General features: G+C 37.5%; 1 protein-coding gene across 2 annotated transcripts; it reads right to left on the bottom strand.

Moving 5' to 3' along the window:
• Positions 1–3,004: 3,004 nt before the first annotated feature.
• LOC104210093 (uncharacterized) lies at positions 3,005–13,415 on the bottom strand. Of its 2 annotated transcripts, none has more exons than XM_009758903.2 (6): positions 13,096–13,413; positions 12,048–12,582; positions 10,645–10,836; positions 5,966–5,995; positions 4,226–5,332; positions 3,005–3,821 (listed from the first exon to the last, which is right to left on the bottom strand). In XM_009758903.2, the coding sequence occupies exons 2-6, from the start codon at positions 12,486–12,488 to the stop codon at positions 3,270–3,272; spliced, it is 2,322 nt and encodes a 773-aa protein (XP_009757205.1). In that variant the 5' UTR covers positions 12,489–12,582; positions 13,096–13,413; the 3' UTR covers positions 3,005–3,269. The 2 variants fall into 2 exon arrangements, with proteins under 2 accessions (XP_009757205.1, XP_070027165.1); XM_070171064.1 differs by having other exon boundaries at positions 3,680–3,831; positions 13,096–13,415.
• Between the last annotated feature and the right edge of the window lie 549 nt (positions 13,416–13,964).

Below are 13,964 nucleotides of genomic sequence, written 5' to 3' on the forward strand. Positions count from 1 at the left end.
AAATTCCCACAATAGATCCACCCTCCTAGCCCGGAAAGTCTGCGTAAGCAACTGTCCGTCCCATATATACTCAGATCTATGTTGGGGTTGTAGGGCTAATAGATCCAACGTCCGAGGGTCGGGATGTATAGTCGCGTCCATGTCTTCAACTGTAAATTCATATTTTTTAATAACTTAATTGTACAAATTATATATATATATATATATATATATATATATGGGTTCAGGGCTCGATATTTTGAGGACCAGTGACACCAAACTATCATTAATAATTATGTGTTTTTATTATAATTTAAATTCATATTTTTAATAACTTAATTGTACAAATTATATATATATATATATATATATATATATATATATATATATATATATATTATGTGTTTTTATTATAATTTAAATTCATATTTTTTAATAACTTAATTGTACAAATTTTATATATATATATATATATATATATATATATATAATTATGTGTTTTTATTATAATTTAAATTCATATTTTTTAATAACTTAATTGTACAAATTATATATATATATATATATATATATATATATATATATATATATAATTATGTGTTTTTATTATAATTTAAATTCATATATTTTAATAACTTAATTGTACAAATTATATATATATATATATATATATATATATATATATATATATATATATATAATTATGTGTTTTTATTATAATTTAAATTCATATTTTTTAATAACTTAATTGTACAAATTATATATATATATATATATATATATATATATATATAATTATGTGTTTTTATTATAATTTAAATTCATATTTTTAATAACTTAATTGTATAAAAATCCATATATATATATATGGATTCTAAAATACTACACATTACTACGCTACAAGGCTCTAAATTTTACTACACTATAAGGGTCTATGTTTTACTACGCTAAAAAGGTCTAGATTTTACTACGCTAAAAAATAATCTAAACTAACCATAAACAACAAATAAATTTAATTGCAAATAAAATATAAAACAGCATGAAAACATATATATATATCAGGATATTAACAAAAAAAATTATTTTACTAATTTATATTTTTTTTAGAAAACACTAATATTAAATCCGGATAAATTTAACATGCTAGTTTCGGAAAAAAAAACACAAACCGAAATAGAACACATACAAATCAAATAATATGCATTATTATAAATGTTTCAACTTAAAATAAATCGAATTACCTCGATTTAGAATTTTCGGAAAGCAAAAAGATTGAAATTTTGACTCCGGAAGTGTGAATCAACAATAACACGAAGCTCTACTCGAATGTGGGACCTACGTTCTTCGAGTTTTATGTGTCGGGGGGACCCAAAAAAAAAAATTAAAAAAATGGCAGAAACGGGTCTGGGGTGGGGGACCAAGAAGAGAGGGGAGTTAAAATAATGGAGGATGAATCGACATGAAAGACGGAGGGGATATAAAATATGTATGTATAGCGCCACTATACCTGGCGCTATACATTAATGATGTATGTATAGCGTCAGGTATTGTGGCGCTATACCTGGGCGTGTTAGATTTTACAGTATAGCGCCACAATACCTGGCGCTATACATTAACGGTGTCGTTACTGTTACTGTATAGCGCCAGGTATTATGGCGTTATATATAAAAATGTAATTTTTTTTTACTACCTATTTGTGTAGTTTGAGTCCAAAAGAACCACATTTTGGTTACGGACTTGTGAATTTCTATTTTCTATTGTTGTGAGGGAGGAGGTGGGAGAGATGAGGGTTAAATAAAATGGAAAAGGTCCTAAAATATCCCTCTATTTTAGAAATAGTTTAAAATTGTCCATCATCTTACTATTGGATAAAAAAAAAACTACCGTTATGCTATTCAAACACATATACTTCTACTTTGACGGATTGAATACGTGGCACACATCTAAGGTTCTTGGTCCATCTGGTCTTAAATTAGACTCGACCCGCCCCATTATCCCAAAACTCAGAACCCATAACTACCTCTTTTCTTCTTCCACCTTACCCCTCCATTCCATTCTTCGTCCACACCACCTCCCCCTTCACCAACCTCCATCACCACACTAGCAGCTCCTATCAGTTGCTGTTGCAACCTAAATTTGGGGTTGGATATCTTTCCTTCTGAATTTCACAAGTTCATTACTACTTTCACTGTTTGTCAGGTCAACAAACAGACTTATATATCAGTCTATACACTACCAAACAGCTTCAAAGCAAATTAGTTATCAGTCAAATTGAATAAAATTTGTGGTCTTAAACTTTCAAAATATTTTAAGAGCATAATAATATGTCCACGTTTTACAATGCATTGGGAAGTATAAATTAGCGACTGAATTGGAGAAACCACTGATGGAATCTACCATTGTGTTAAATTTTAGTAGATTTTTAAAGTAAATAAATAGTTGTTGTCATAAGTATCATTCCGCCGTTCAAATTTTGAAAATTTGAAAATTCTTCATCTGAATTTACCGTATTCATGTCTCTCGGCTACATAGTATTTCAAGCAATTAGGAGAATTCAAAGTGTAAAAGGAAATTGTCAAATGAAGGTGGATGAATAAAAAACAAAGACGATGAAAGAATGTTTTATATGGTGGTCATGGTGGTCTAATGGTGATGGAGGAATTACTGAGTGGTGAAGGAGGAGCTCCTAGTGTGGCGGCAGAGTTTGAAGTTAGGGTTAGTTTATGGGTCAAATGATTATGTTTTCTTGGTTATGGGTTCTGAGTCTTGGGTAATTGAGCGGGTCGAATCTAATTTGAAATCAGATTGACCAAGAGCTTTGGATATGTGCCACGTGTCCAATCCGTCAAAGAAGGGCTATATGTGTTTGAATAGTAAGACGGAAGATTTTTTTTTGATCTAAATAGTATAACGAGGGATAATTTTAAACAATTTTTAATAGTAGAGGGATATATCAAGACCTTTCCGCAAATAAGATCAAGTAAGAAAAATGCCAAGAACACTAATCAGCGGCAGAGATGGTAAATAAAAACCAAATTTCTCCTCAGGAAGAGGAGTGTTGCATTATTTTTGTACATCTGGTAAGCTTATGGTACATGGCAGCTATTACAGAGATCAGTTGCACAAACAACTTTTATTAGCCTGCTACCTTTTTCTCTAGTTTTATCAGAGAATAGTACAACTTCTTTTATAGTCAATTGAAACATGCTGTAAACTGAAATGAGCCGCCTAAACTTCTCTACCCCGAGAGTCAAGACCTTAACTGTATACTAGAACAATGAAAAGGCCACTCACAAGTTCCTCTGAATGAATTCCCAAATTCTCTCTTCCATGTATATACGGTCTCTCATTCTCCGAGGCATGTGACGCTCATCCGGGAATATTAACAACTCATAAGTCTTTCCGGCTGCCACGAGCGCATTAATAAGCCTAGCCGTGTGCCTAAAATGCACATTTTCATCAATCATGCCATGCACGAGTAACAGCTTCCCTTTGATCTTGTTTACATGGTGCATTACAGAGCTCTCTCGATAGCCTGATGGATTTTCGGATGGTAGGCCCATATACTTTTCTGTGTAAAATGTATCATATCCGTCCCACGATGTTACAGGGGCACCAGACACAGCACATTTGAATACCTCAGGAAACCTTGCCAATGTCATAGCTGAGAGATACCCACCGTAGCTCCATCCATACAATCCGATGTGGCCTTGTTTTGCGAGCCCTTGTTTCAGGAGCCACTCAGCTCCTGTCAGTTGATCCTCAGCATCAACGAGGCCACAGTTATATTTGAGTGCACCCTCGAACACGAGTCCTCGTCGAGCAGTGCCTCTATTGTCCATCTGTAAAAAGCTGAGCAAGTAGGTTCAGAATTTCTTTGCTTTTATTGGGTTTATTCTCTGTATTTTCTATGTTAGTCCAAAATGAATTCTTAAAAGCAAAACTAAAAGGCAGTGTCATCTGCTTAGATAAAAACCACAGAAAACTCAATTTAGGTAATCCAGAGAAGAGAAGGACAATGGTCTCCATAAGAAGAAAGTAATGTACAGAAAAGGGCAGTTGAGTGGACGAAGCATCCGGCGTTCACGCATGGTCCGAGGAAGGGCCGCACCCCATGGGGGTGGGTTGTAGCCAGCCTACCCTGGTGCAAGCGTTGCTCCAAGGCTCCCCTTCGATATGGCCAAGTACAACTGAATGAATTCAGATTAAAAAAGGCATATAGATAGAACAGGAAAGAGGAGCAAACCTTCCAAACTAAGATGCCTTTGCTTCTTAGATACTGAGCTCTCATGTCGACAGTGTTCGTCCACGAGTCGCACACAAGCTGTACACTTGGACCACCATAGACTTCAATCATAGTTCTGTATGGAGGAGGTCCAAACTTCATTGGATCCGGCTTGTATAATTGCCCATATAAAGCAGTTCCATCCTGGGCCTGTATCTGAATTATTTCTGGAGATTCAAGATGGAGTTTTCTGAACCGTGGAACACTGACTGGTTGATCAAATAGATGCATAATTAAGCTTCCGTCATGCAAGGAGCAGAGTGAAATTCTGGGTGGTGAGACCAAGGAATCATGGATATCTATGAATCTTTGCATTTGGTGATCAAGCACAACAGCATGCTTGCCACGTCCATTAGTCAATCTCAAAGGGGACTGCAATGGACTGTTAGCATCTGGGAACAATTTAGCACAGTAAAGGTGAGATTCCAAAGGCCCATCTAATGTTCCTGTAAAATATACAAGGCCAGTAACTTCATTTACACCAGCAACTTGTTCAACCAGCCAATCACCTTGTGTTATAGGTCCCAAACACACTCCATTTGTGTCATGGAGATACAAATGTCTGAACCCTGTTTTCTCGCTAGCCCAAATAAATGCACCATTAGTTCTGTTGAGTCCTTTGTCCAAAGGTACAAAACAATCGTGAAGATTGATCCATGTATCATGTTCTTCAACCAATAATACATTCCTTTGCCCCGTCTTGATATCAAACTTAAGAATTTTCAGTTTGGAATGTGATCGATTCATGACCTGTGCATTCAGAATATTTCCATGCATCCAATTCACTCTGCCCAAATATTCCTCCTCGTTTTCTTTGTCCTTTTCACCACACAGAAGATCCATCCAAGTTATTTGACCTCCGTTAGTTGGAACCACTCCCAGGCGAACTTTGACATTTGCCCCTCCGGCAAAAGGGTAAGCATGGTCTTCCTCCGCCTGAGGACCAATGGAACTATTACCTTGATGCATAATTCTGAATAGAGGTATACCAGATGAATCAACCTGTGTGAATGCTATATATTTGCTGTCAAGCGACCACCAGTACCCATTTTTCCGTTCCATCTCCTCCTGCAATCATCAGAAATGAAAATTTTTAGATGATTCTGTAATACCAAGAAATGACAATTGAAGCATGTAAGCAATCCACTCTGATCCTTAATACTAGAGCCCTAAAAGATACATTTCCTGTTTGCTGGCAGAAGGTCATAACAGATGCGGAAAGTGCTGGAGAAGTTAAAAAGTCAGAAAATTTTAAAAAAAAGGTCAAAAGTAGTGTTTATTTTTAACTAACCCTCCTCCCACCCCATCCCCTATATAATTTACAAGAAACATAAATTAAGACAAAAGGTCAAACTTCTATGTCAACCCTACCCTAACTTGAACAAAGCTTCAAAATTTTAACATATAAGTTCAGAAGCACTAGATCCAAACTAAAGGATATGAGAATCTAAAATATTATAAAATAATTTCAACATTCACTTGACTATGTCTGTGTTCATTTCCTCGATCAAAGGAAATACAACTATTTCAACAAGCTATCTGGAGATGTCCACAAACGTAGGTCTTTTTGATAAAGGTTCATAAACGTAGATCTTAGTGGTACTTACTAAAACGGGCTAATATACTGATGAATTTTCAATATCAATCTCAAACATGCAAATCTTCCCTATACTAGTAATAAAATATCAATAGCAATCTCACCTGTGCAATGTATTCAGCAAGACCATGTGTCTGTAGATGAACAAAAAGAAGGAAGACAAAGAGGATTAGTATCAAATTAATTTAAAGCAAGCAGCATAATACTAACCATACCGGCCATCTCAGCATAAAAGGGTTTCAGTTACAAATTCTAGCCAAAGCAACTGTTCAATGATCAGTTTTGTTAAAACAAGAGATTCACTATAGATACTGATCCTTCCACTTCAGCGCACTCCTTTTTCTTTTTTTGGAAAAGAGCATTCCTTTTTCTTTTCTTTCTTTTGCCGTCCCACTTGTCTTTGTCCCTCATGCAATAACTTATGCTCTCGCTACAGCCTAATGGGTCTCTTTCTACAATCATCACTATTAGAATAGTTAAGAATTATCACATATGAGTGGATGTAATATTATATGTATTACTACCCTACATTGCGTCAACGATTGTGCAATTCAAGATATTTGTCTTCCCGCATTCTCCCAATCTTTCTCTTGTTTTCTCCGGTCACATCATTAATTCCACTTCACCTCAAAAGATAAAAGGTAAAGGACATTAAAAAATGCCAAATGAAAACAACTTGACTAAATAAGTTTGCTGTTGACCCACATTTAAATAGATCTTTACCTTCTATTTTTCAAGATTTCGGATATAAGGCGGGACGTTTGACTACGGAAGCTATTCATCTTATTAAGAGGTTGATGGAGCAGTATAGGGAGAGGAAGAGGGATTTACGGTTCATCGACTTAGAAAAGGCTTATGATAAAGTGCCAAGGAAGGTTTTTTGGAGATGTTTGGAGGCTAGAGGTGTTCCTGTTGCATACATTAGGGCTATTAAGTACATGTATGATGGAGCTAATACTCGAGTGAGGACAGTGAGAGGGGACTTGGAACACTTCCGAGTTGTGATAGGGTTGCACCAAGGGTCAGCCCTCAGCCCATTTCTATCTGCCCCGGCGATCGACGCACTGACGTGCCACATTTAAGAGAAGTTGTCGTGGTGCATGTTATTGGCAGATGAAATTGTACTGATCGACAAGACGCAAAACAGAGTTACCGAAAGGTTAGAGGTTTGGAGGCAGACTCTGGAGTCTAAAGATTTCAAGTTGAGCAGGACCAAGACAGAATACTTGGAGTGCAAGTTCAATGGGGCGACTCAGGTAGTGGACGAAGACGTGAGGCTTAATTCTCAAGTCATCCCTAGGAGAGAAAGTTTTAAATATCTTGGGTCAATTATACAAGGGAATGGAGAGATCAACGAGAATGTTACACATTGTATTGGGGCGAGGTGGATAAAATGGAGGCTCGCTTCCGGTGTTTTGTGTGATAAAAATGTGTCACCAAAACTTAAAGGTAAGTTCTATCGAACGATGGTCAACCGACTATGTTGTATGGGGCAGAGTGTTGGCCAGTCAAGAACTCTCATGTCCAAAAGATGAAGGTGGCTGAAATGAGTATGTTGAGATAAATTTGCGGGCATACCAGGTTAGATAGAATTAGAAATGAAGTTATTCGGAACAAGGTGGTCATGGCCCCTGTGGAGGACAAGATGCGGAAGACGAGACTTAGATAATTCGAGCATGTGAAGAGCAGAGATACAGATGCACCGGTGAGGAGATGTGAGAGGCTGGCCTTGGAGGGCATAAGGAGAGGTAGAGGCAGGCCGAATAAGTATTGGGGAGAGGTGATTAGGCAAGATATGGCGTTGCTCCAGCTTACCGAGGACATGACCATAGATAGGAAGGTATGGAGGTTGAGTATAAAGGTCAAGGGTTAGGTAGCCGAGCCTTGTCCTTGTTTGTTACAGTAGCTTTAGTACATAACTTAGTGTCATTTGTGTATTTTCGTATTTCTTGACTTCTATCATTACTTTGTTGTTGCTTTAGTACATAACTTAGTGCTTGTTGTTGCACTTCCTTTTAACTTTCCTAAGCTGAGAGTCTACTGGAAACAGCCTCTCTACCTTCTTGAAGGTAGGGGGTAAGGTCTGCGTACACGCTACCCTCTGAGTTTGTTGTTGTTGCTTCTATTTTTCAAGATATGCTGAGAACAATCTCAAAACAAGTTTAAGAAGTAGGTTTGTCATTCTGTTCCGTTCTTTCAACAAATAATAAACCACACAATAAAATTAGAAAATCATGGCCGAGCTCCGTAATTTTCATTAACAAACTGATTGAGAGTGAGAGTGATAATATTAGAAAAATCCATACTTTCCAGAGAATCGTGACAGCGTCAAAGAAAAGAACAGAACATATATATTTAAATCCAACTTGGTCTTCTAAATAAGCTAACAGAAATTACAGCCAATGTGAAGGTAGCAAGATCATAAAAAGAGAGACAAATTAACTAATGCAAGTAATTCTCGTTTCTCAATGTTTCTGTGCAATGCAATTATGAAAGGGGCTAATAAGAGTCCCACACCACAAATGAGGAAAAGATTCCCTCCTCCGGCATCTTTTAAAGTATCCCTTGCCTTCACCATGCTATACCATGTTAAAGGTTGGGTGTCTTTCCATGGGCCATAGCTGAGTCTTTTTTTCCCATATTGGACTGTCTCTAATATGCTTTTTATTTTCTGATAAGTGAATCCATTTTGACCTGTCTGTAATCACGAGTTTTAGCTCTTTGAATTTGTAGTTCGCAAACTCAGGATGCCCGAAGAGTGGAGGTGGAGTACAATGGTCCCGTTGTATAAGAACAAAGGCGATATCCAGATCTGTAACAACTATAGGGGTATTAAATTACTAAGTCATACCATGAAAGTCTGGGAGAGAGTGGTAGAAATGAGAGTGCGAAGGACGGTGTCTATTTCAGACAACCAGTTCGGGTTCATGCCGGGGCGATCTACCACAGAAGCTATCCACCTTATTAGGAGGACGGTGGAACAATACAGGGATAAGAAGAAGGATCTCCACATGGTGTTTATCGATCTAGAGAAAGCGTACGACAGGGTTCCTAGGGAGGTCTTATGGAGATGCTTAGAGGCTAAAGGGGTCCCGGTTGCCTACATTAGGGCGATTAAGGACATGTATGATGGAGCTAAGACTCGGGTTAGGACAGCAGGAGGCGATTCAGATTATTTTCCGGTTATTACGGGGTTGCATCAAGGGTCTGCGTTTAGCCCTTTCCTATTTGCCCTGGTGATGGATGCTATAACGCATCATATTCAGGGGGAGGTGCCATGGTGCATGCTATTTGCTGATGACATAGTCCTAATCGACGAGACACGACGCGGCGTCAGCGAGAGGTTAGAGGTTTGGAGACATACCCTTGAGTCCAAAGGTTTCAGGTTGAGCAGGACGAAGACGGAATACCTTGAGTGCAAATTTGGGGCAGAGCCGACGGAAGCGGGAGTGGAAGTGAGGCTTGATTCTCAAGTCATCCCTAAGAGGGGTAGTTTCAAGTACCTGGGGTCGTTTATTCAGGGGTCCGGGGAGATCGACGAGGATGTCACACACCGTATAGGGGTGGGGTGGATGAAATGGAGGTTAGCGACGGGAGTCCTGTGTGACAAGAAAGTGCCACTGTTACTGAAAGGTAAATTTTATAGGGCAGTGGTTAGGCCTGCTATGTTGTATGGGACCGAGTGTTGGCCGGTGAAGATCTCACACATCCAGAGGATGAAAGTTGCAGAGATGAGGATGTTGAGGTGGATGTGCGGGCATACAAGGAAGGATAAGATTAGAAATGAAGATATTCGAGAGAAGGTGGGTGTGGCCCCCATGGAGGACAAGATGCGGGAAGCAAGACTCAGATGGTTCGGGCACATTCAGAGGAGGAACACTGATGCACCGGTGAGAAGGTGTGAACGACTGGCGGTGGTGGGTACGAGGAGAGGTAGAGGGAGACCTAAGAAGTATTGGGGAGAGGTGATCAGGCAGGATATGGCGCGACTTAGGGTTACTGAGGACATGGCCCTAAACAGGGAATTGTGGAGATCGAGCATTAAGGTTGTAGGTTAGGGGAAATTGTGATGTCTTTTTTACAGCGCACTAGAGTGAGACTAGCCAGTTAGGAATTAGTCTTAGGATGCTATTGATCAACTACTGATGATAGGCTTTATCTTCTGTGTATTAATACCTTACATCTTTCTCGTATTTCATGTATCTCTTATATTGTTGTTACTTTGTTTTTTATGGTATTTATGTTATGTTATGGATTTTATGGTACTTTATGTTGTTTTATTATGAGTCTATTGATAGTACTAATATAGTGTCTCTTGTTGCCTCTTTGAGCCGAGGGTCTCCTGGAAACAGCCTCTCTGCCCCTCGGGGTAGAGGTAAGGTCTGCGTACATATTACCCTCCCCAGACCCCACTTGTGGGATTACACTGGGTTGTTGTTGTTGTTGAAACTCAGTATGTTCCACTTTGAATTTTTAAAAGTTAGTGAAGATTTTAATAAAATTCATTGTTGTGCCCCAAGAACTAGTTACTGAGGGAGCAATATGTGGCTGCCAAGCATCGAGGTCAACAAGATGGACCAAACAAAAGAATAACTGCATAAAGTTTCTACTTGAGCTACCAAATAATAAAATGACAAAGGAAGAGGATGAACAAGGCATAAATTAGCACAAAAACTGTCAGATGATGCATGTTACATGTGAAGAGCAGTTAAATTTGTAGAGCACTCATATCAAAAGATAAAGACAGATAATTCAGTAATAAGCATTTGGAACAAGTCCTTACTATAACATTGCCATCGGCACCTGTTGTTAACTGCTTAGATTCATGGTACAGAAGGTTTAACACATGCAACTCATTATCTCTCACATAGGCAAGCCTGGTACCATCAGGTGAAATATGCGGATCCAAGACCGGTGAGGAGGATGTACTTGCTAGCTCAAGTTCTGGCTCTGCATTCTGATCCTTTAAGTATAACTGTTTTACACATAAAGTAAGCTCTGATTAGATCTGATCATTGGAGAAAAAAGTTCAAAGATTTCAGATTGTTTGGCTCCACAAAGATACAATATGATACAGATTTATGCAGGATTTCAGGTAAACAACATAATTTCACATGAAAAGAAATTATTACTCCATATCACATTTTCTTAAGCAGTCCCGAGGAATACTTTCGTAGATGGAACACAGAATAAAAATGTGTTAATCAAAACTCAAATTAATGACTACAAATGCGAAAAGGACTATATTAAGTAAACTTGTAGAGAAAGAGAAAATTGCCACTAGTTCAGAAAAGATAGTTCTGATCTTTTACAACTTCATGTGCTGCACAACAAAATAAGGTTTTCTATGACTTTTTAAAGCAATACACTTCTTTTATTAAGTAAAAGGTCTAATGATGAGTACAAGGAATTAATGAGTTTATTACTCCCTCCGGTCCAAAATAAGTGATTTTTTGGCCTTTTTTTATGGTCCAAAATAAGTGATTTTTTCAGATTTCAAGAATGAATTAATAATTTTTTTCCTACATTGCTCTTGGAGTAAATAATGTTGGAGTATGTGTTAGGAGTGTTTATGTGAAGAGATAGTAAAGGTTAATATGGTTAATTTCATTGCTAATTAATGTTAAAAGGTGAATTTCTTAATCTGTGTGAAAACAGCTAAAAAATCACTTATTTGGACCGGAGGGAGTAAAAAAATATTCTACTATGAATATTTGCTGTTTTTTTCTTGGCATTCTTTGTGAGACCAAGATGTGATTACTAAAGATGCATCATGCATACCAGTTGTCGCGACATTGCATGGATAAACAAACCAACAGGTAAAAATATTTGGTGGCTCTCTCTCTGTGTGAAAAGTATTGCTCATAGGCCATCTAATCGCGGTCAATGTCATCCAAAGTCCAGTATAATGCACGTTAAAATGAGGTCATGCATGTACAGCAGTTATTCCTTGAAAAAAGAGAATCAGGGAGTTGGCTCCGTGCAGAATATCACAGTGTTGTAAGGTGCTGGAAAGATCCACAGAAAATGAGAGAATTTTATAACAAGCAGAGAACAGCTTTTTTTCTTCTTTGACTACCAATTGTATCAACAAATAATTCAGGAAAAGCTCCCGTTCAGTGCAACGTAGGGATCAAATTAAATAGAGAGTGACCACCAAAAATTATATGAGAAGAGAGAACGTACCCCCGCAGGCAACGGCACCATAATGACCTTTCGTTTAGCGCTTGCCTTAATCCATTCATATCGTGTTACCCCTAAACCACGCTCCCTTGACCTTTCCCTTCTAAGCTTCTCTTCTGCAGATAAGTTATTCTCATCGAGCCCACCATCTGGTGGACTGAAGAACAAATCTTGCTTACCACTCTTGAGATCTAACACAAAAACCTTTCTGTATAGAGTTTGGTTTGGACTATGCAAATATGTAACTAGACTATCATCCGGACTAAAACTTATACAAGTTGGTGAACCATAACCAGGCAATGGGTATTGCACTATTTCTTCAACAGGAAACAGGATGCAATCCTCTAGAGGCTTTGAAACATTTGTATCAGTCGCTGGCATTTCGTTTGGAAATGATCGTGAACGTTTCAAACACTTCTTATTACTTGAATTTGTAGATTGCATTACAGATTAGGTCATCCAAGATTGTACAATTCACACATTGATCCAATCAGTTTCACAGATTAGTTCTACGCCAAATCACTTCTCAAACGTTCAGCTGCATTCGAAGAAATCAACAGGTACCCCAAATTGAATACTACTTTTTATTAGTGTAATTCAGAGCACTAAAACAAGAAAATTGAAAACACTCAATAGTAAACAAACCCAGATTCTAAAACAAAACCAAATAAAGCTTCAACCTTTAGACTACCACCAAAATTCCTACTTCACAATATACAAATATTTTATTATTATAAGTAGATTTCAGGTTTTCAGATTGGTTTTAGGCTAAAGAGTTTTCACTTTATTCCTGTCCTCTTTGCACAACAAACAGTTAAATGGTCAAACAGTTGAGAGCAAATGCCAATATTTGAAGTAGTGATACTGATAGTGGTTGGTATTTTCTACAACTACAATAGATGCTGAAAAAGAAATAAGAAAAACAACAAATAGAGGAAATAAAAATTTAAAAACCAATCACCCAGCTAAAAGATACTATTAAATCACACAATAAACACATAGAAACTAAATAAGATGGATAATACGTGATTAAGAAATTGAATTAACTCGCCTGAAAGTGAGAAAGTGGTAATCAAATCTGATCCTTCTGTTGAGTGAATTAGGATTCGATGGGCAAGATTCGGATTCCTAATTTTTGCTCTTCTTTTTGTGTTATAAAATTTAATTTTCTTTTTCTGGAAATAGAATCGGAACGTCGATTACTGGGTCCGAGAAAACTTGAAATGAGTGGAAAAAATCCTTTTGGCAACAGCGACAACTGAAGTGAAAAGAAGAGTAGGGGAAAAATGGGAAGCAAAGTGAAGTAAGAGGAGCGTGGGGTAACGCGCGCGGTAAGTGAGCGTTGGGGTAAGTGCTTTTGCGGTGCATGATTGGCTTTGTTGAACGACAACAGTGTTAGTTGGATATTATCAGTGATTTATGAATGTCAACTCAACTCGTATATTTGCTCTCTCCTCCAAAAACTTTACGTTATTCAACCCATCCCCTCCCCCCAAGAGTTACAAATATAACTTCTTTCATCCCAATTTAAATATTTTAAGTTTATGTTTGCACAGTTATTATTGGAAACTTTAAAGGTAAGATAGGGAGTTAGTTGGATAATTGTAGGTAAGTTGAGTAGTGATGTTTAAAAATGTAAAACAGTCGAAATTGAAATTGTAAATGATTAGGGCTTCTTTTTTTTTTGCAAAATTGACTCGAGCAATTCGTCTAAATTTGATCAAGGTAGGGCTGTTCATCGGTCGGTACGGTACGGTAATTAGATATTTCGGTTCGGTATTTTTGGTATTCGGTTTCTTAAAATGTTATACCAATACCATACCTAATTAAATCCGTTATGGTTCGATTTTTTTCCTTTCGGTTTATTCAATTTGAATGCCAACTAGTGTATAGAGTCAATATTCTTAATTAAAGTACTCA

This window comes from Nicotiana sylvestris, chromosome 3, assembly GCF_000393655.2.
Source record: "Nicotiana sylvestris chromosome 3, ASM39365v2, whole genome shotgun sequence".
In the NCBI taxonomy this organism is placed as follows: Eukaryota; Viridiplantae; Streptophyta; class Magnoliopsida; order Solanales; family Solanaceae; genus Nicotiana; species Nicotiana sylvestris.

What these genes read in the sequence shown, in the direction of transcription:
- LOC104210093 (XM_009758903.2), bottom strand. Translation starts at nt 12,488, where the DNA reads ATGCAATCTACAAATTCAAGTAATAAGAAGTGTTTGAAACGTTCACGA. An exon ending in TGGTGCCGTTGCCTGCGGGG is followed by an intron (nt 10,837 to 12,047) that starts GTACGTTCTCTC and finishes TGTGTAAAACAG; the next exon opens with TTATACTTAAAGGATCAGAA. An exon ending in AAGGCATCTTAGTTTGGAAG is followed by an intron (nt 3,822 to 4,225) that starts GTTTGCTCCTCT and finishes AGCTTTTTACAG; the next exon opens with ATGGACAATAGAGGCACTGC.